Source organism: Aquarana catesbeiana, linkage group LG02 (genome assembly GCF_042186555.1).
Source record: "Aquarana catesbeiana isolate 2022-GZ linkage group LG02, ASM4218655v1, whole genome shotgun sequence".
Taxonomy (NCBI): Eukaryota; Metazoa; Chordata; class Amphibia; order Anura; family Ranidae; genus Aquarana; species Aquarana catesbeiana.
In genome coordinates, this window is record NC_133325.1 from 807,444,703 (window position 1) to 807,467,783 (window position 23,081).

At 43.3% G+C, this 23,081-nt stretch overlaps 1 protein-coding gene across 1 annotated transcript in view; it reads left to right on the forward strand.

Moving 5' to 3' along the window:
- The first annotated feature begins 415 nt into the window (after positions 1 to 415).
- The window catches only part of LOC141129506 (Fc receptor-like protein 5), a 654,812-nt gene continuing 632,146 nt past the window's right edge, over positions 416 to 23,081 (forward strand). Inside the window, exon 1 of the mRNA XM_073617582.1 lies at positions 416 to 550. Coding sequence (XP_073473683.1) covers positions 499 to 550 — 52 coding nt within the window. The 5' untranslated portion in view covers positions 416 to 498. The remainder of the gene's footprint in view (positions 551 to 23,081) is intronic.

Here is a 23,081-nt window from a genome sequence, read left to right on the forward strand (position 1 = left end):
TCAATTTTTTAATGAATACTTTTATGGAGAACAAATAAACTTATGAACTTTATATACTAGTGTTGTGTATTGATACCTGACAAGTCCCATTTTGGTATATGGTTATATTTTCTGATAGAGATGTTGGTACCTTCTCTATAAGGATCAGATACCCTCTTGAGGTCCTTAACACTTAAAGCAGGAAAAACAGATCAGATTCGAGGTGTTTAAGTTACATAGTAGGCAAGGTCGAAAACAGACACAAGTCCATCAAGTCCAACCTATATGTATTTAGATTTGTGAGGAGCTGGGAACTCAGCACAGAGATATCACTAACAAAAGTCCCAGTGATATACAGTAAATCACTTACAGTAAATATTGCTTGTGGGTGCATTAACACATCAGGATTTTAAAGAGAAGGAAACACAAGTTTTGCGATGCAGAATCTTCTTCCTCTTTGACTTCTCTTTACAAGTTCTCATTCTTCCTTCACACAGACCAACCACACCGACTGCAGAAATGTTCTCCCTCCGTGTCCTCCTCCTGTGGGCTCTTCTCTGTCCAGGCACAGGTATGTAAGAACATTATAAAGAGGTGATAATACAGTATTATTATCAGACAGAGTACATAACATAGACACCCCGACTGCAGCAATGTGTCCCCTCCATGTCCTCCTCCTGTGGGCTCTTCTCTGTCCAGGCACAGGTATGTAAGAACATTATAAAGAGGTGATAATACAGTATTATCAGACAGAGTATATGTCATAGACACCCCGACTGCAGTTCCATGTCCTCCTCCTGTGGGCTCTTCTATATCCAGGCAGAGGGATGGATAAACTCTGATTGATGAATGAAGGAGGATGGACGGTGACAATGTTATACACAGATGGACAGTTGTATCCGCTCCACAGGGTGCTGCTCATTTCTGTAATAGGAAAGCTTTTACATTTGGAGCTCCACCATCCCTTGGCTATTCTGAGGATAGGACTAACAAACCTTCCTTTACTGGCTGCCAGTAAAAATACTGACGGTTGGTAACACTGGCCCAGGGGCCCAAGGAAACCATAAAGAATCCAGGTTTCTCTTGACTTTCTCTCCAACTGCAGTCCCATTTTGTCTGAGAGGCACCTATAGTGGAGAACAGAGACCACACCTGCCTACATACCGCCATATCATTATAACAAAACAGGGACGTGCTGGCCATTGTGCAGCTGAAGCTCCTAGGCATTAGCACGAACACGCACGCGCACGTTAGCCATTAATGCTGGTGCCAAATGGCCTATATAAGGGCAGCAGCTGCACTAGTGCATTGCTGTCTGATCTGCAGCTTTACCCTTCATACCTGTTCCTGTGATCTCTGCTTGACTCCTGTGTTTGACCCGGCTTATCCTGCCCACGCTTGCTCTCCTCCCATCCTGACCTCGGCTTGCCTTAAAGACTTTGTTATATCTTCCATCTGCCTGATATCCTGTTGCCAACCTCTGCCTGCACCTTGACCATTCTCTGCCTGCTGTTTATACTGATATCTGATCCTCTGTTCCTAACCTGGCTTATCTGACCCTGCATCCAGCTATACGTCTGTCCTGCTCTGCATAGTGCCTGGTGACACCGGTCCTACATCTGCTGTTTGTTGCCATCTGCTGCTTCAGCCATCCAGCCCAGCTCTGGTGACATACCTGCCACACACTTCTGCAACCAACAGAAGATCCTGCAGGCACTCTGACCTCACTGAGCACTCGTGGCCACTGTCCCAACACCAGTGTCCCAACACCAGTGTCCCCTGAGCCGGGGCTGTATGAGAGGTCTTTCTCTACACGTCAGACTCTACTGAAAGATTTTTTTGACCCTCCAGATCAAATCCCTAAAAATATGCATATCAATCCATTACATCAGGAAGGATGTACTGGAAATGGAGCGAGTACAAAGAAGGGCAACAAAGCTAATAAAGGGTCTGGAGGATCTTAGTTATGAGGAAAGGTTGCGAGCACTGAACTTATTCTCTCTGGAGAAGAGACGCTTGAGAGGGGATATGATTTCAATTTACAAATACTGTACTGGTGACCCCACAATAGGGATAAAACTTTTTTGAGGAAGGGAGATTAACAAGACTCGTGGCCACTCATTACAATTAGAAGAAAAGAGGTTTAACCTTAAACTACGTAGAGGGTTCTTTACTGTAATGCCCCGTACACACGGTCGGATTTTCCGATGGAAAATGTGTGATAGGACCTTGTTGTCGGAAATTCCGACAATGTGTAGGCTCCATCACACATTTTCCATCTGATTTTCCGACACACAAAGTTTGAGAGCAGGATATAAAATTTTCCGACAACAAAATCCGTTGTCGGAATTTCTGATCATGTTTACACAAATCCGACGTACAAAGTGCCACGCATGCTCAGAATAAATAAAGAAATTAAAGCTATCGGCTACTGCCCCATTTATAGTCCCGACGTACGTGTTTTACGTCACCGCGTTCAGAATGATCGGATTTTCCGACAACTTTGTTTGACCGTGTGTATGCAAGACAAGTTTGAGCCAACATCCGTCGGAAAAAATCCTAGGATTTTGTTGTCGGAATGTCCGAACAAAGTCCGACCGTGTGTACGGGGCATAAGAGCGGCATGGATGTGGAATTCCCTTCCACAGGCGGTGGTCTCAGCGGGGAGCATTGATAGCTTCAAGAAACTATTAGATAATCACCTGAATGACCGCAACATACAGGGATATGTAATGTAATACTGACATATAATCACACACATAGGTTGGACTTGATGGACTTGTGTCTTTTTTCAACCTCACCTACTATGTAACTATTATATTGTGTATGTATACTGTAGATATAGAATAAGAGATTAAACATTATTCCATATATCAAATGTAAAATAATATCACACTACTGTACACAGATACCAAACACGTACCATACTCTCCACCTCTCTCAAACATAAATCACTCATATACACAATATGTGTAATCTCCTACACTGATAACTAATCAACATAACAATTGTATAACGTTAGTAGGAGTGATTCCAAAACACTTCATAAAATCTCTGTGATCCTCCAAATGGAAGATAATTGTGCGTTTATTTCCGAGGACGGAGCCAGTAGGGGAATTAATTCTTCCAAATGGAAAACAAACATATACAGGGCTTAGATCCAGAGATTGAAGCAGTGAGTAGATTGGTTGGGTATTCCAAGGTATATAAAGCAAAGAATCTTCAGGTATTAATGAAAGTTGCAGAATGTATTGATGGTGGGCACTATGGAGCCTCAGATGACGCACCCTTAGCCATATTTATAGGGCGCTGTGCTCCACAGGAGGATATATAACAGAGCCTGTATGTTTCCCACAGATAGCTAGGCTCATATTCCACTGCAAACACCTCCCTCCATGCCAATAGGAGCTCATTACAGAAAGCCATGGGCATACAAAGCTTGGATCTTACATGGATTTCATATACAATCATGTACAGTATCCAGAACTCAAGTCCATATATTCCATATGATCAACCTAAAGCCAATGTTTGTATTCCACATGGTAGTCTGTGGCTCCAAACAAAGTAAACATGATATTGTATATTTGTATTTATTATAGTGATCAGTGCATAGAAATAAACAGTTGCGCTAATTGTTGCAGTCCATATTCAAAATCAAAAAATATATAAACAGTGCCATCAACATTATTTCATTTCTTCCTTAAAGTGTGCAGTGATCTAATAGATCCACTTGTGAAGTGACTTTTATATTGGGAGTGTGCTACCGATCATTTCTATTGGTGGATTCAATAACAGATCTGTTCTCCGGAGTCTATTGGTTCCGTATTTGAGCCATGCGGATGGAATGTTATTGATTTAAATGATAAATGTGATTATGTAAGCCATTGCAAAGTGACAACAACGGCATTTGCTTCCAAAGTAACATATGGGGACACGGTTGGCATTGGGGTCACTATTTGTGGTGTAAATTGAGCCTGGCTGTGTTCTAATTCAGATCAGCAGCTCAAAAATAGAGAACTAACACAGCTGTGAATGACGGGTGATAACGGAGGAGCACATTTTATTTTATTTTATGAATGAGAAGATTATCATAGTATTATTTTACACAGAAGATATATTGGACTTTGATCCAAAAACTACAAAGATAAAATCACACATTGAAATGGAGGTTTAACCCCCTCAATACCGGCCACTCCCCCCCCCTTCCTGCCCAGGACAATTTTCAGCTTTCAGCGCTGTCGCACTTTGAATGACAATTACGCGGTCATACAACACTGTACACAAACTACATTTGTATCATTTCATTCCCACAAATAGAGCTTTCTTTTGCTGGTATTTGATCACCTCTGGGGGGGGGGGGGGTTTTCTAAACAAACTTAAAAAATATTTTTGGAAAAAAAAAGTTTCTCTTAGTTTCTGTCATAAAATTTAGTTTTCTCCTTCACTGACGGGCGCTGATGAGGAGGCACTGATATGTAGAATTGATGGGCACTGATAGGTGGCACTGACGGACAGCACTGATAATAAGGTACTGACAGGTGTTACTGCTGGGCACTGATTGGCACTGTTATCGGCTCTGATTGGCACTGTGGTGGGTACTGATTGGCACTGTGGTGGGTACTGATTGGCACTGTGGTGGGTACTGATTGGCACTGTGGTGGGTACTGATTAGCACTGTGGTGGGTACTGATTGGCACTGTGGTGGGCTCTGATTGGCACTGTGGTGGGTATTGATTGGCACTGTGGTGAGCTCTGGCACTGTGGTGGGTACTGATTGGCACTGTGGTGTGCTCTGATTGGCACTGTGGTGGGCTCTGATTGGCACTGTGGTGGGTACTGATTGGCACTGTGGTGTGCTCTGATTGGCACTGTAGTGGGCTCTGATTGGCACTGTGGTGGGCTCTGATTGGCACTGTGGTGGGTACTGATTGGCACTGTGGTGAGCTCTGATTGGCACTGTGGTGGGCTCTGATTGGCACTGTGGTGGGTACTGATTGGCACTGTGGTGGGCTCTGATTGGCACTGTGGTGGGCTCTGATTGGCACTGTGGTGGGTACTGATTGGCACTGTGGTGGGCTCTGATTGGCACTGTGGTGGGCTCTGATTGGCACTGTGGTGGGTACTGATTGGCACTGTGGTGGGCTCTGATTGGGTGGGTACTGAGAGACTTTATTGAGGGGCACTGATTGGCACATCTTATGGGGGCTGTGCTGATTATCAGCACAGACCTCTCTGACAGGGAGAGCCGCCGATCGCTCTCCCTGTCAGCGCAAACCGAGGAATGCCGTTTACCGGCACTTCCTGGTTCATGCGGTGATTAGCTGTGATTGGTCACAGCTGATCACGTGGTAAGAAGTCTCAGTCAGAGGCTCCTTACTATGATCGGAGATGGGGTGCGTCAGACTGACACACCGCACTCGCGATCGCTGCACTGTGCGCCCCCCACAGGCGCGGGCTGGTATGTTATCCTGGTTGGATGTCATATGATGCCCAGTCAGGATAACAGAGCCACTTCCCGGCCATCAGTCTGCTGTAGGCCGGGCAGGAAGTGGTTAAGGAATGTGTTGCTGAAATTGATGTTTTTCATGTTTTGATGCTTCACAAGTGGATCTGTGAGCTCACTGCACACTTTAGGGAGAAATGAAATAATGTTGATGGAATATTTAATTTATAGATTTCTGATTTTGAATACGGATTGCAACAATTAGCGCAACTGTTTATTTATTCAACACTTTGTCACATTTATATTGGGAGTGTGCTGCCGGTTGCTGGCTGAGATATTCGATCGTTCCAACAAACACGAGTTGCTCACAAGACTGATCTTTGCTGCTCAGTCCATATAGAATGATAAAGGGTTTACCCTGTGTGTACTCCGGGCATTATAATAATGTACTCCTAGTCTGGGTGCACACAGTCCATATGGTCACTCCAGAGATCTTTAATCTATATAGTGTAACTTGGCTCAGATCCAGATTGAAACAATATTCTATGTATATATAATATAAGATGAGTGAAAGGTGTGGGCTGAGAAAAGGATCACTGAAAGAACCATGTTCTCATTGGCATCATCCCGAATTGTATGGAGGGAGAGAAGCACAGGCACAGACAGGGGCGGACTGACAACTCATGGGGCCCCCGGGCAATAGGGGAAGATTATGGGGCCCCCAGACAATAGGAGATTATGGGGCCCCCAAGGCAATAGGAGATTATGGGGCCCCCAAGGCAATAGATTATGGGGCCACACAGTATATACACACACAGTATACACACAGAGACACACAATATACACACACAGTATACACACAATATACACACACAATATACACACACAATATACACACACAGTATACACACAATATACACACACAATATACACGCAATATACACACACAGTATACACACACAGAATACACACACTGAAAAGGTACTGGAGAGGCGGGGCAGCTATAATCTTGGGATTTTTAAAAAACACAGATTTTTACATACTGACCCCGGTTTTATTGAGGCTGGCAACCATGATGAGGCCCCTTAGTGGCATTGGGCCCTCGGACAGTGCCCGCGTGCCCGAATGGTCAGTCCACCCCTGGGCACAGAACAGAAGGGACTTTATATACGCCTTTGAGAACATATTAACACCAACAATTTTTTTAGATAAAAGTGTTTTTAGATCTCTTTTATCTAAAAACATTTTTGCTGTTAATATGTTCTCAAAGATATACATAAAGTCCCTTCTGTTCTGTGCTTCTCTCCCTCCATATATATTGTATAAAAGTCCAAATGCAGCGCTTAAATGAAATAAATGTCCCAATAAATATGATAGTCCATAGAAATCAATCAGCAATAGAGATGACATGAAACCTCCACCAGACTTCAGTGTGTGAAGGAAAAGCTCACCACACCCGGGTGCTATCAGTCTGCTTACCAGAAAGATATAAAATATAGGCGATGTGATCATATGATGAAGAGGGTCAGCAGCAGATCCCAATGGCACACTCCATCATGGGCAGGCGCAGCATGGAAACAATCCGGTCACCACATATCAGAGGACTCAGGACTCGCATTAAAGATGGATGATTGGCGCAGTCATCAACAGGAACAAACCAGTGAGAAGAAAGTAACAATAGTGAAGCCCGTGAGGTAAAACACTCGAAGTTTATTGTAGTCTAATTACAGGTATGAAGTAAAAATCATCACAAAAACAGGAACAATCTGCGGCTCTCAGCGTACTTACATCAACCAGCCTGACATGTTTCATCCTCTGTGGATATCATCAGAGGCGTGGCCAATGATACAAATATATAGTACACATCATAAGTCATGCTGACCTCTGATAGGGCAGAATGACACATACAGCAGCTGTTTTCATTACCAGATTCCGGCCGCGCCTGCGCACTCTGGCCGTGCTGTCATTAAAGCGGGGTTCCACCCAAATTTTGAACAATATCTGTATGTATTCTCTCCCTTGCCTAGATGCTGACATGCCGTTTAAAAAAATTTAAATCGCCGTAATTACCTTTTATTTTTCTATTCTTCTTTGCACTTCCTGGTTCTCCTCCCATGGAAGTAGGCGTGTTTCTAGCCTCTCCCAGACTCCTGGGAGCTAGTCTCAGGCTTCCCAGGATGCCACTGAGCATGTGCGGGAACGAGCAGTGAATGCTGGGAGCACAGCATTCACCACATCCAGGAAATAAATGCTTGTGGGCTTCAAATGCCCACAATGAAGATGGAAACCGCCTGCAGTGAATAATATAAGTTATTCTTTCCGACGAAATCTGACACAGGCGGACATATTACACACAATGTGTGAGTATGTAATGCTGAGAAGAAAAGTTTGTGAATGAACTCAAAAAAAAAAGAAAAAACGATAGATAGGTGGACCCCCGCTTTAAACCAGGAAGTGAAAAGACAGCTATAATCGGCCGCACATGCGCAGTGCGGCCGGGCGTTCCAGCGTAACAGGAAGACAAAACCAGCCAGCACATCCATTCATTATAATGGGTGGGACCACCTGATTAGTGCCGTCCTTGCTGATAGGTGTAAACAACCCGACCGCACATGCGCGGATACGATCGTACTAACCAGGAAAAAATCAAGAGAGAAGAAAAAAAACAAAAATAGACCGCACATGCGCAGTTACACTGTGCGAATCAAGGAACAGCAGTCTAGACCAGCCTCAATGCGTTCTCACCCGTGATGGGCGGAACAAAGTCACCGCCAACCAAAAGGGGAAACATTAAGGGGCTGCACATATGCCATATAAACACCCGGAGGGGTGGATACCACCCGAAACCGGAAGTGAAATAGCTAAGGCACATTAGTGTATCATATCTGCAGACATATAACCATAAGATGATTAATCAAATGTTATTCTACATCACCATTTAAAAACCTGCATGGACCAATATATAAAAAATAAAAAATAAAAAAGCTCTATCCGATATTGAGGAGAAAAAATAGGAGGTTCTCAACCAAATACAGCGATATAATTAACCCTAAAAAAATGTGTGCACATATCCAAGGTAAATGTAATAAATTTATACTGACAAAAAATATGCACAAAGAGATAAAATAAAACGTAAACAATATATAAAATGAAAAGAAAAAGTGTATAAAATAATAGCAATATGAATGTGGACACTGCCCCCTAGTGTCAGAAACATATCAAAATATATGTATAAACAAATATACATATACTCAAAAAAAATGAGCTATTATTAAAAATTATTAATTTTTTTTTATACAGGCTGCCACTTTGAAAGAAAGATTCATGGGGTATTCATCTAAAGATCTGAGTACAGTTATCAATAAAGTGGGTGCTACTGATCGAGCTTCGATCTTACAGATTAAAGAAAAATCCTCGTCAAGAGAGATTGATTATCATTTTTCAATGGTCACGACTTACTCTCAGCAGCACTCTGATATTAAAAAGATTCTAACTAATCATTGGGGAGTTCTCAAAAATGATAAGTTTTTGGGTCCAGTACTTCCTGATCGGCCATAAGTTATATTCAAAGGTGTTCCCCCCCCTTAAACTCCAAGTAGCACCCAACATTCTAGATGCCCCTAACAGAGTGTCTTTTTTCCAAAAATCTAAAGGCTCTCACCCTTGCCGCTGTTGTAACGTTTGTGCTATCAATAAGAATAAGAGCAGGACAATATGCCAGTTTGAATCTCATGCCACAGGTAGGGTCTTTGACGTTAACTCCTCCATTACCTGCACCTCGCTTAACGTGGTGTACTTATTGATTTGCCCCTGCGGTATACAATATGTGGGCCGTACAACACGGGCTATGCATGTTCGGGTAAATGAGCATATTACCAATATTAATAAAGGGATTCCCGAAACACACTGTTTCCCGTACACTCACGCCGCTTGGCCTAAACATAGTTTTTGACTTAAATTGTTTTATATCAGATTTTTAATACAACTATTTCAAGATTTTTTTTAGATTTTTTTTAATTTTTTCTATGCGAGCTTTTATATACCGTATTTATCGGCGTATAACACGCACCCCAATTTAGGAGGGAATTTTAAGGAAAAAAAACTTTTAGGAGGGAAGTTGAAGGAAAAAAAACTTACATTTAAATGCCCATCATTGCAGCCTTCCCCAGTGCAGCCTTGTTAGTGCAGCCTTGTTAGTGCAGCCATGTCAGTACAGCCATGTCAGTGCAGCCATGTCAGTGCAGCCTTCCCCAGTGCAGCCTTGTTAGTGCAGCCTTGTCAGTGCAGCCTTCCCCAGTGCAGCCATTCCCAGTGCAGCCATTCCCAGTGCAGCCATTCCCAGTGCAGCCATTCCCAGTGCAGCCTTCCCCAGTGCAGCCTTCGCTTCGATCCCCTGTCCTGAGCTTTAAAATCGCCGACCGCGATTTGAAAATGGCGCCGCCGGCGCCGAAATACACCGAGCCGGTCCTCGGCTCTTTCCGGCGGCTCTCGTTTACTTTCGGCTCCACTCGTAGTCCCGAGCGGAGCTATCCGAACCTAGCCGAGTAGGTTCGGATAGCTCCGCTCGGGACTACGAGTGGAGCCGAAAGTAAACGAGAGCCGCCGGAAAGAGCCGAGGATCGGCTCGGTGTATTTCGGCGCCGGCGGCGCCATTTTCAAATCGCGGTCGGCGATTTTAAGATTGTGACAGCTCGGGATCGCATGGTATCGGCGTATAACACGCACCTGCGACTTTCCCCTGATTTTAAGGGGAAAAAAGTGCGTGTTATACGCCGATAAATACGGTATTTTATGTATATTTTTATATATATAAAATATTTTTTACATATTTTTAATTACTCTGGAAGTATATTCTAAACTCAAAACACTACTGGGGATATATTATAATTAAAAGTTTTCTATATGGATAAAACATGCGATTTGACAATTGACAAGACTTTATAGGAGAGATTTTAAAAGGTGAAGTTCCTTGTTAAAAACAGCAGGGGGAGTAGTGAACATTACATTGAATATACCATTAGAAAGATAATACATTTTAATGATTAGTATATATTGTTTTATTTAGGAAGCTCTATCTTATAGTTATTAGGATTATATGGCTTCCGATTATTATTATTTTTTATTAAGAAGTGTTTATTAAAGATTGATATAGTAGGGAATATTATAACTAATCATAGATGATTGTGTGATTGATTATGAGTAAGCAAGGGAGATTGCATCATTGAAATGATGATTGCCTTAGCAACAAGCACACACACACTATATAAACACGGCAGATGGATAGGACGGGCATCCTTGAAAAAGTCACGTGGCAGTGACGTAACATGTAGGAGGAGCCTGTGACGCCCAGCATCTGCAGTGAGTGAGTTGGCGGCAGTACGCGCCAGCGGCCGGCCTGAATGACGTCACGTCGGGCTTGCCGATTGGTGACTACAGGCGGGGTGGGTGTACAAGAGACGCCGTCATGGCGTCTCTCTGTGTACCTTTTCCACAAACTATTACCTGTGGTGAGACAGCGGCGTGACGCTCCAACACCCACTTCTGCTCCTTTATTCTTACATGTTCTACAATTAGGTAAGTCTACACTTCCAGCATCCCTCTTCAATTCCACCCAGTCCAGATTCTATTGTATATGACAATCTCTCTACTTATCTAACAGACTCAGCAAGACTGGGGGAACTACATAGCTCCATAAGGAACTTTAATGTTCATATATCTTGATGAAATCTACAAGTCTGTCCCTGATCGACAGCTTTTCCGTTTTTTGCCCCCTGCCTTATCCACCAAAATGCTGGGAATTACTACTATCTACTAAAGTGTCGGTTACGTTTGTGGGTTTTTATCCTTCCTAACTATAAGTTTCTACATTTACTAGGGTAAGTGTATCTTCGCCCTTTCAAATCACTTTTAAATATTAAATATACATGCCATCCCCATTCAATATACTGGGAATTACCTCCACATATATTACCTATAGACTATACTTAACACCTACCCTGATCCCTCTTTCCCCCCTTTCCCCCCCCCCTCCCCCCTTCTTTTCCGTCTCCGGCCCTTTTTTCCTCCCTCCCCTTTCCCCCCCCCCCTTTTTCCCCCCTCCCCTCCTCCTCCTCCGTCCCCGGCTGTTACCTCCCCTCCCCTCTTTCTCCTCCTTCACTTCCATCCTTTTTTCCTCCTCTCTTTTCCCCTCCCTCTCCCCCACTCCCCCACCCTCCTTTCCCCCTTTCCCCCTTTGCCCCCCCTCTCCCCCCCTTCCCCCCTCTTTACCCCCCCCCACCCCCCATTCCTCCCCCCCCCCTCCCTCCCTCCATCTCCTTTCCTTTCTTCCTGTCACCCTTTTTTCCAAAACCCCCCCCTTCCCCTTTTTCCCCCTTCCCTCCCCCCCTTCCCGCCCTTTCTTCCCCCCCCCTCCCCTTTTCCTTTCTCCTTTTCCTCCCTCCCCTCCCCCCTCCCTTCTGCCCATCTCATTCCTCCCCTGCCCCTCCTTCCCCTTCCCTGACTTTACCTATTAACTAGTTCATATTACACTTCTCTACTTTTCTTACGGTTTATCATAAATTTGTACTATGTTACACCTGTCCCCACATTGCCTTTCCTCCGCCTGACCACTGCAGGGTTGATGCTCCCTTGGTGCCTTCTTTAGACAGCCTCCATTTACTTATTTTATGTACTAATTCCTTTTTTCTTGGTGTACACGTTAATGTACATACATAAAAATGTCCTGGAAATTCTGATAATATTGTATCATTTATTACAGTTTTTTCACTCTATGCTCCTGAAGAAGCGCACAAGGCGCGTAACATGTCGAGCTTATGAGCTTATACAGAATTTGACTGCCACCATCACATAAGTGTCTGAACCCAACAATTTGTACTGTAACTATATAGATCAATAAGATGTGTTGGTCTTTTATTGTTCTCACAATCTTCTTGTTCTTTCTACATTAACTGACCTATTGTGTATGGAGTGCATATTCTGTTTATATTGTATGTCATACCTAGTTTTTATTCTTTTGTCTTTCCCCGTTTTTTAATATAATATTTTTGAAATAAAAACAATACTTTTAATATTATAGTATCTTTATTGTGCCTATAAAGTCTTGGTGCCTGCCCACACTTTCTTGTTTTCCCAATTTATTCATATTAGACGTGGCACACATAACTATTCTGTATCCGCATGACCACTATGCGATGATACATATATGATCCATTTCACTGTTTATATTGGCAGTGGAATTTCACCTTTTATTTTACCACTCTTATTTTCACCACCCTTATGGGAATTTAATGATACTATTAGAAACATATTTCATTTTTTATGGGAATATGAGGTTAATATAAGCGCAACTGACCATTTTTAGCATTTATTCTCTACTTTTTGCTTTAATAAATATCCCCCCCCCCCCAAAAAATATATAAAATAAATTTCTTCCTCAGTTTAGGCCGATATGTATTCTTCTACATATTTTTGGTAAAAAAAATAAAAATAAAAAATCGCAGTGTATATTGATTGGTTTGCACAAACGTTATAGCGTCTAAAAAATAGGGGATAGATTTATGGCATTTTTATTATAATTATTTTTTTACTAGTAATGGAGGTGATCTGAGATTTTTATTGGGACTGCAACATTGCGGCGGACGCATCGGACACGTTTGGCACTTTTTTGGGACCGTCGTCATTTATACAGCGATCAGAGCTAAAAAAAAGCCACTGATTACTATATAAATGACACTGGCAGGGAAGGGGTTAATACCAGGTGGCGATCAAGGGGTTAAATGTGTTCCCCAGGGAGTGATTCTAACTGTGAGGGGGAGGGGACTGACTGGGGGAGGAGACCGATCTTTGTTCATACTTAGGATAGAGGAAACAGATATGTTGTTGTTGATAGTGACAGAACAGAGATCTGTCTGTTTACGTTGACAGATTTCCGTTTTGGCTCTCTCTCAGGAGCGATCGCGGGTGTCCAGTGGACATCGCGGCTGCCCGGCATCGTCGTTGCGCCGTGGGCATGCTCACGCCCCCTAGTGGTTTTAAAGCAGCCAACATATAGCTACACTGATTTTCCCAGGAGAGCCAACCTGCCGCAGCATAACTTCGGCGGCTGGTCCTCTAGGGGTTAAACGGATCTGAAAAAACAAAAAAGAAAATTCTGATGAAATTCAAATTCAATTTGTTTTCAAATTTAAATAGTTTTCACATTTCCAAAGAGAATAAAATAGAATAGAAAATAAAGGAATAGAATAGAAAAAAAAATTGAATAGAAAAGAATATAACAGAAAATAAAAGAATAGAATATAATAGCGTAAAACACAACAAAATAGAATAGAAAATAATATAAACAAATAGAACAGAATAACATAGAATATATCCGTCTTCTGAAATTTGAATTTCAAATAGAATAAATGTAAATTTGAATACATAAGAGAAGAAATAGAATAGGAAAAAAAAAAGAATAGGATAGACTATAAAAGAAAAGAAAAGAATAAAAGAAACAATAGAATGGAAAGAATATAACCATTTCCCAAAATTCAAATTGAATCAATTTTGAATTTGAATAGAAAAGAATAGATTAGAAAATAACAGAATAGTATAGAAAAAAACAACAGAATAGAATAGAAAGACTATAACCACCTTCCAAAATTTGAATTTTGAATAGAATTTGAATAGAAAAGAATAGAAAATAAATTAGAAAAGAAAATAATAGAATAGAATAAACAAATAGAAAAAAATACAATTAAAAAACATTAGAATTGAAAGAATATAACCATTTCCCAAAATTTAAATAGAATCAATTCGGATTTGAACAGAATAGAAAATAATAGATTAGAAAAGGAAGATGGTTATATTCATTCATTTATGTATGTATTCAACATACATTGTGTCATTTTCTATTCTATTCTACACTATACTTTTCTATTCAAATTTAAATTGATTCTATTTGAATTTTGGAAAATGGTTATATTATTTCTATTCTATTGTTTTTTTTTAATTCTATTCTTTTCTATTCGAATTTCAGAAGATGGTTATAATCTTTCTATTTAATTCTAGTCTTTGGCAATTAAAGAGTATAGCCTCTAGTTGAAAAAAAAATACATCATTGTAAAAGTACCATCATCCAGGTTGAAATTGAGAGATTGAGGAAGTGGAGGTGCAGGGGCAGTTGCTGGTGCTGACCCACGCACGTCCACGCCTAAAGAGTTTTGTTATGGACTACCTCAGTACTTGATAATAGATAACAATTAATTCATAATAAAATTAAGTTTAATACATACAGAAAATATACAAACAGTGTATTTTTTAAAAAACAAACAAATTGTATACACCAACGTTAACAAGCTACTGACGGGTTCACCCGTAGAGTTTCTGTTGAAGACGGGTTTACATAAAATCCTCAACCGGTTTCGCGGCAAGAGACCGCTTCTTCAGGAGGGATGGTCTATAAGACAGATAATGCATTTAAACAAAGCATAATAAACACAGCAAAATAATTTTGACAAAGAGTTACATTCAGTGTTAAAATAAGAAGACCGGCTCACCCACTCGGACGGGACCAGCAAACGACACGACTCAACAATTACCCCCGCGGCCGACAAGGGGGATTGTAATTAACAGATTCTGATTCACAAGTAATGTTGCAATTTAAAATTTAGAAGCTACAAAAACTTGACACACACAAGGGTGTGGTAGAGTGATGGGTAGACCGAGCCAGTGATTGCTTGTGGGAAAGATAGGTGCCCTTTTTCTCCCCCACCCCGCTTTCCCCCTCCTCCCCCTCCCTCCTCTTTCTTCTTCCCCCCCCCCCTTTTCCCCCCTCCCGCCATCCCCCACCATCCCCCCACCCCAACAACCCCACCAAAAAACTCCCCTCCCGTTTCTCTCTTCACTTACCATTCTGGTTTTCTTTCCTTTCCTTCCCCACTTCATTACCCTCCTTATTCCCAGGACCGGATTAAAAGCATCATGGGCCTGGTGCTGAGATTTTTGGTGGCCCTTTTTATGGAAATACATAAAATGAAAATGCAAACATTTTTTGTTAAAACAAATTAAATATTATAACAAATTAAATTAAATAGAAAGGGGGGTGAAAAAGAGAAGAGAGTGGGGGTGAGAGAGAGGGGTGAGAGAGCGAGTAGGGTGAGAAAGAGGGGTAAGAGAAAGACGAAGGGTGAGAAAGAGAAAGGGGTGAGAAAAGAATGTACATATCAATGCCACCGCGATTTACATATCAATCATATGTACACGGCACACAGAGCGGGGCTGGGCAGCATTAGTGACTCACTCACACCACTGGGCTGGGCCTATCTTAAGGAAGGGGCCTGGAGCTGCAGCTCCAATAGCCCCTATGTTAATACGGCCCTGCTTCTTCCTCCCTCCTTTTCCTTATCCTCCCGTGTTCTTCCCTTACCTCCTTTCCGGTGTAATTTCTTTCTTTCCTTCTCCCCCCCTTCTTCACCCCCCTCTCCCCCCTTTCTTTCCCTCCCCCCTTCCTCCCCGTCTCCCCTACTATCCCCCCTTCTCTCCCCCCCTTTTCTACCCTTCCCCTTTGTTTCCCCCCCTCCCCCCCTTTTTACTTCCCCCCCCTTTTTTCTTCTCCCCCCTTTTTTCTTTTCCCCCCTTCCCCTATTCGGCACCAAAATCGAAAACTATTTCAAACTGATTCGAAAAACTTTTTGAATCTATCCGAATTTGAATATGAACAAAGCAAATTCTGAAAACGAATTAAACAAATCTCACTAAACTAATTCATGTAAATAATGAATTGAACAAAACAAATGTTTTCGTTCTTCACATGTCTCCCCCCCGGGCCTCTTCCCAGCGTCATGCTGGCGTGATAAATAGTGGGAAGCGTCCGCCTCCATGGAATTGGAGCCAAAAACTGCCCCCCACACATGAATAAGCCAAGATGGCGGAAAGCCCGCCAGCACAGTGACGCAGAAGAATGACGTCACATGTACGCCCTCATGTGCGGCGCCGATGTGCATGAGGATGCCAGCCCGCCCAATCCCCCACACCCAGAGGGCGGACAAGGAGGGATAGGGGACGGGGCCTGGTGCCCATCGCAGCTCCCGGGTACTAGACAACAAACCCCTCCCACTGATCCAGATGTTGGATTTGTTACTCATAAGTCTCATGGGATTCCAGATGGTTCTACTTTAATGTGTGTTATATGAGGGGGGAGGGGAGTGTACACTGTGACCTGACTGGGATCTGTATTCTGTCTGTGCAGGAAATGTCCCAGGGGAAATATTCACCCGGCCGGGATCTAACCTTCTCTTCCCCATCAGATGTCATCTCACCCTCAACCGTACAGATACAGAGAGATGTGACCGGATTTATTGGCATTATAATGACCTAACCAGACACATTGGCACCACAATACTTCTACACTCGGGATGTTCACAGATTGAACCTGACAACAAACTCTTCTCCAATACAAGATTATCAGAGAATGGAAGTCTGATCATATCCAATGTGACTCCGAAGAATGACGGGAGATACATTGTGAATATATACAGTGGAGGACGCCGTATACAGAGAGATGATTACATCGTCCATGTAGAAGGTAAGTCCATCCAACCCCCACCCCCAGTCCTAGCAGTGTCCTCCCCGCTCTGTGTCTTTATATACACCATCCATGTAGAAGGTAAGTCCATCCAACCCCCACCCCCAGTCCTAGCAGTGTCCTCCCCGCTCCGTGTCTTTATATACACCATCCATGTAGAAGGTAAGTCCATCCAACCCCCACCCCCAGTCCTAGCAGTGTCCTCCCCGCTCTGTGTCTTTATATACATCGTCCATGTAGAAGGTAAGTCCATCCATCCCCCACCCCCAGTCCTAGCAGTGTCCTCCCCGCTCCGTGTCTTTATATACACCGTCCATGTAGAAGGTAAGTCCATCCAACCCCCACCCCCAGTCCTAGCAGTGTCCTCCCCGCTCCGTGTCTTTATATACACCTTCCATGTAGAAGGTAAGTCCATCCAACCCCCACCCCCAGTCCTAGCAGTGTCCTCCCCATGTCTTTCTATCCATACATTATATAGTAGAAGATCTGGGAGAGACGTATGTACAATGTCCTCTGATTACTGCCCCATCCTCACCATTCCCTGTGGATTCACATCTGCAGTGCTCAGCCCTCCTGAAGTTGCTGTGATCTGAACTGTGCTGTGGCTTCTGCTCGGGGTCCCCATGTGGTAGATGTGACCATTGATGGTGGGGTGACAGATCCCCAACGGAGGGCGGAGCTTCTGCCAACAGCAACCAATCAGGTTTCACCTCTTAGGAAAGAGTCGTCTCTAATAGGAGTTTCTGTCATATTTCAGGTTGTCAGTAATATAATGAGCTTCTTCAGTAGATTCTAAATCAGGGGTCTTTAAACTGCGGCCCTCCAGGTGTTCAGGAACTACAATTCCCATCATGCCTAGTCATGTCTGTGAATGTCAGAGTTTTACAATGCCTCATGGAATGTGTAGTTCTGCAACAGCTGGAGGGCCGTAGTTTGAGGATCCCTGTTCTAAATGTTTTGTCAGTAAATAAAAGTTGCGTGGGGTGACAACCCTGATGGGGGTCACATGACTGAAGAAAATGGGTGTCATGTTAGTGGGGGGATTTAGTGTTTGAGGGAGGGGTGCACACAGACACAATCTATCTCCTCCAGTCTCCAGGAAGATGTCTGCACACCTGATTATAGGTAAGGATGGGGGAGGGGCATGCTGTGTGTATATATTGGATCTGATCAATGGAGTCACCGGGCCCTGGAACATCACCTGTACTGTGGAGAATGGGGTCAGCCTGTCGGAGGAGAGCAGAGCCGGGGTCACCTGAGACATCAGAAGTGGATGAAGAAATGTCTGCAGATGACAATATAAAGAGCTCTTCTTCTAAGAGAATAGGTGTAGATACCCCCCAGCCTTCCGAGTGACCCCTTGTCTCCGCTCCCTACCCACCTCCAGGCACTGTCCCTTAGTTTCGCCCCCTACCCACTGCCCTGTACTCCCCTTTTAGAGAATACAGAACCATTCATTTTGGGATGCTATGTAATTTGTATGAATTATTATTTGTATCCCAGCAGCAATAGATCCCCCAGTAGCAATGTACCCCTCCCAGCAACAGTAAATTCCCCCAGCAATAGTAGACCCCTCCTAACAACAATAGAATTCTCAGCAACAATGGACTCCCCAGTAACAATAGATCCACCCCTGCAACAACTGATCTCCCAGCAGCCAGCAACAGAAGACATCTCCCTCACCAGTAGATCCTTCCCAGCAACAACAGACCCCCTCACAACAAAATACCCCCCCCCCCCCGTAACAATAGACCTCCACCAGCAACAATTGATCTCCTAGCAGCCAGCAACAATACACCTCTCCCTCCCAGCAACAATAAACCTCCCAGCTACAGCAGACCCGCTGGAAACAATAGATCCCCCAGCAGACAGTAACAATAGACCCTCTAGCACACCCCAGCATCCCTTTCATTACACACATTGAGTGTTGGAGGTTCCCGGACTGCGTCCCCCCTGAATAAAAGGCCTGACAATATATATTTATCTGCAATCCAGTAAATGAGATTTATATCAATAAAAAGCTCCTTTGTATCCAACCTGGGAAATAGAACCAACCCCCCTCCCCCGTCTCCACTCTTCATTACAATTATGTTTTCTTTAGGTTTCAGGTCATCAAGTTATCTGTAGAGAAAGTAAAATTTTAAATAATCATCTAATTCTCCATCTCCATCCATAATGGAAATTGTATTTAATTGTCTGAAATAAATCAGTAGAGATCTCTATCGATATATCAATCCTTTGGGTTCATCATATTTAATAAAGTGGCTCATTAGGTGGATTTACTAAAGAAGTTGATCATCTTCACTTTGTACAGTTACTTCCACTTATCTTAGTGAATGGGTGTAAGGAAATATCCTGTCTTTTTTATCATTTTTTTCCTTGCACATGATTGGATAATCTTTGCAAAATAAATTTTAACTTATCATTAATTCATTCACTAAGTTAACTTAAAATTTACCTTGTAGAGTGAATATGCTCTACTCCCTTAATAAATCAGCTCCGCCATGCCTCCCCCACCATGTCCCCTTTTTTCATGTCCCCTCCACCCCTGTTTCCCTCACCATATCTCCTCCACAATGTCCTCTCCACTGTGTTTCCTCCATCAGGTCTCCTGCACCATGTCCCCTCCATCTTATCACCTCAACCATGTCCCCTCCAACATATCTCCTCTACCACATCTTCTCCACTGTGTCTGCTCCTTCATGTCTCCTTCAGTTTGTCTCTTCAACCATGTTCCTCCATCATGTCTTCTCCGTTATGTCTCCTCCACCGTGTTTACTCTATCATGTCTTCTCTACAATGTTCCCTCCATCATGTCTCCTCTACAGTGTCTCCTCCACCTTGTCTCCTTCACCGTGCCCCCTACACTGCTTCTCCTCCACCATGTTCTCTCTGCTATGTCTCCCCCACCATGTCCAATGTGTCTCCTCCATCAGGCCTCCTGCATCATGTCCTCTCCACTGTGTTCCCTCCACCGCATATCCTTTACCGCCATGTCTCCTCCACTGTGTCTCCTCCATCATGTCTCCTTCGAACATGTTCCAGAAATGTGTCTCTCTGCCTTTGTCTCCTCCACCATGTTCCTTTATCAGTTCTCCATCACCATGTCACCTCCACCTTGTTTCCTCCACCGTGTCTCCCCCACAGTGTCCTTTTATACCAGGAACAGCTAAGCCAATCACTATCACTTACCAGACAGGGCTGTCTTAGGTGAGATTTGTTCCGTCTTAAAGGGACAGCCCTGGTACTGACATTACCCCTCTTCTTTGAGGGGGAGCTCCTGCAACCCCAGACTTACTTGGCGTTAAAAATGTAACTGCCTTTTAAGTTGGTCAGTGTGACAATCCAAATTCAAATGGTACGGAATCAGCAGCAAGGAAGAGCAGGGTCGGAACAAGCCGGGTCATACATAAGTAGATCAGAGAAGATTTTCTTCAGTATTTTTGCCAACTTCTGCCTCTTCCTGACTCGGATTCTTCTCAAATCCTGTTGTCTTTCTACACGGCTATTACCAATCCAGGCTTTTTACCTGGCTCCACCTTCAACTGAACTCGGCATCTCCACAGTGCATTGTCAGCTATACGTCCGATTCCTCAGATATCAGCGCTCCCAAGTTCCTGCTCAGTGTCTACACCTTGACACTTGTGCCTTTCCTTCACCCTGTAGACTCTGTCTCAACATCCAGGGGTTCTCAGATGGGAACTGTACATCATCTCAGGGTCTGCATACAGGTAGGTGACAGTACCATTCAGCCAAATGGACCCTGAAAGGAGGGCCTTGCCTATGGATGTTCTCTGTCAGCAAATAACAACAGGTCTTAGCCTGATGGCTGGTAACACGTTCCTGACATCTGACATGAAAGGACATAGTGGAGGAGACACAGTTGAGGAACAATGTTGGAGGAGACATGTGGAGGAGACATAAAGGTGGAGACACATTGCAGGAACTTGGTGGAAGAGGCACAGTGAAGGAGACATGATGGAGTTAATTCCATTAACTTTTATCCCCCCAAATTTAGCCCTTTTGGATTTGAGTCATAGTTCCTGGCAAAATGGCCCAATACATTGTTATTTATACATATACACATTGTATGTATATATATATATATATATATATATATATATATATATATATATATATATATATATATATATATATATATACTTCATTCATTCCTGCTTTTCTTTTTTTCTTCTTTTCTAATCTTCCCATAATGTGATTTCCCCTCCCCCAGTCCCCCTTTCTGACATCGCTGTGAGATCCTCCTGTCTCCCAGATGGCAGCGCAGTGTCTGTTTGGTGAAAGGTTCAAATCCTCGTTATTCCGGTCTCCGGAACCCTCCAATGTGATGTCACCAATCAGATCAATAATCTAAGTAGATCCATCAACATCTCCTGTGCAGGTGAATGAGAGAAATGTCTCCAGGCTGAATTTACTACTAAAGTTTTTACTGAGAGATAAAATATTCCAGACACAAAGATTACAATCCAGGAAATACATAACATAACAGAATGATCAGCTTCCATCAGAGCCTTTTACCTTCCCATATAGATCCCACCCAGAGGTGTATCATGGATGGGGCCACACGGTTGGTTTCCCTGAGTGAAGAATTCTTAGAGGGCACAGAGAAGATGTCCAAGCTGACAGCCAATAATGGGCAGTGGAGGTATCCCCCACCCCACAGCATGACCATTGTATACATACAGTTGCGGGGTGGGCAATGCCTCCAACACCTATGATTTGCTGTCAGCTTTGACATCTTTCAGGCAGGATAGCTTGGGTGGTTTTGGACTTGTGTCACCCCTACCTAGGAGGGAACCCTGGACACTGGCAACCAACTCTTCACCACTGACCACACCACAGAACAAGTCCTAATATAAAATACAGTTTTTATGCAGAGGGACAGAGATAAAAACTAGAACAGAGACCCAACATTCAGTAAAAAACGTCATACAAGTACATAATGTGAGGAGGACACCAGAATGAGCTGCTTCATAATCTCTTTATAATTGTGAGACGTTCTATTTTTCCCCAAAAAAATCTACCAGGACATTTGTAGATGAAGCCCAATTCCAGCTAAGACTTTTTATAAAATATTATAACTAGAGATGAGCCAAACACCCCCCGATTCGTTTTGCGGCAGAACATGCGAACAGACCAAAAATTTGTTCGAACACGCGAACCCCGTTAAAGTCTATGGGACTCGAACGTGAAAAATCAAAAGTGCTCATTTTAAAGGCTTATATGCAAGTTATTGTCATAAAAAGGGTTTGGGGACCTGGGTCCTGCCCCAGGGGACATGGATCAATGCAAAAAAAAGTTTTAAAACTGCCGTTTTTTTCGGGAGCAGTGATTTTAATAATGCTTAAAGTGAAACAATAAAAGTGTAATATTCCTTTAAATTTTGTACCTGGGGGGTGTCTATGGTATGCCTGTAAAGGGGCGCATTTTTCCCGTATTTAGAACAGCCCCTGCACAAAATGGCATTTCTAAAGGAAAAATAGTCATTTAAAACTGCTTGCAGCTGTAATGTTGCCCCCCCCCAGCCCAATACCAGGCCCTTTGGGTCTGGTATGGATATTAAGGGGAACCCCGCACCCAAATAAAAAAAAAAGGCGTGGGGTCCCCAGGCCCTATATACTCTGAACAGCAGCAGTATACAGGCGGTCCCCGGGTTACAAACAAGATAGGGACTGTAGGTTTGTTGTTAAGTAAGGATGAGCTCCGGCATGTTCACACAGCCCATGTGCAGAACCCGCCAGGAAGTCGGCACTGCGCTGCGCTAATCACAGGCAGTAAGACATTTCCGATCTCTGCAGCTGCGCATCGGGCAGGGGCATAAAAATTGGGCCTTAGGCGGTGGTGGTGATGGCACAACACTTTTGTTGACCGCAGGAATGGGCCCTGCTGTGAAACATTAGATCAAATATTGTAATTAGGCGCACCTGTTAAACAGGGGCAGAAAAATTGGGCCTTAGGCGATGGTGGTGGTGGTGGTGGCACAACACTGTAAAGCCTCACAGATACTCTTGTTGAGCACAGGAACAGGCCCTGCTGTGAAATATTAGATCAAAAATTGTAATTACAATATAGTGT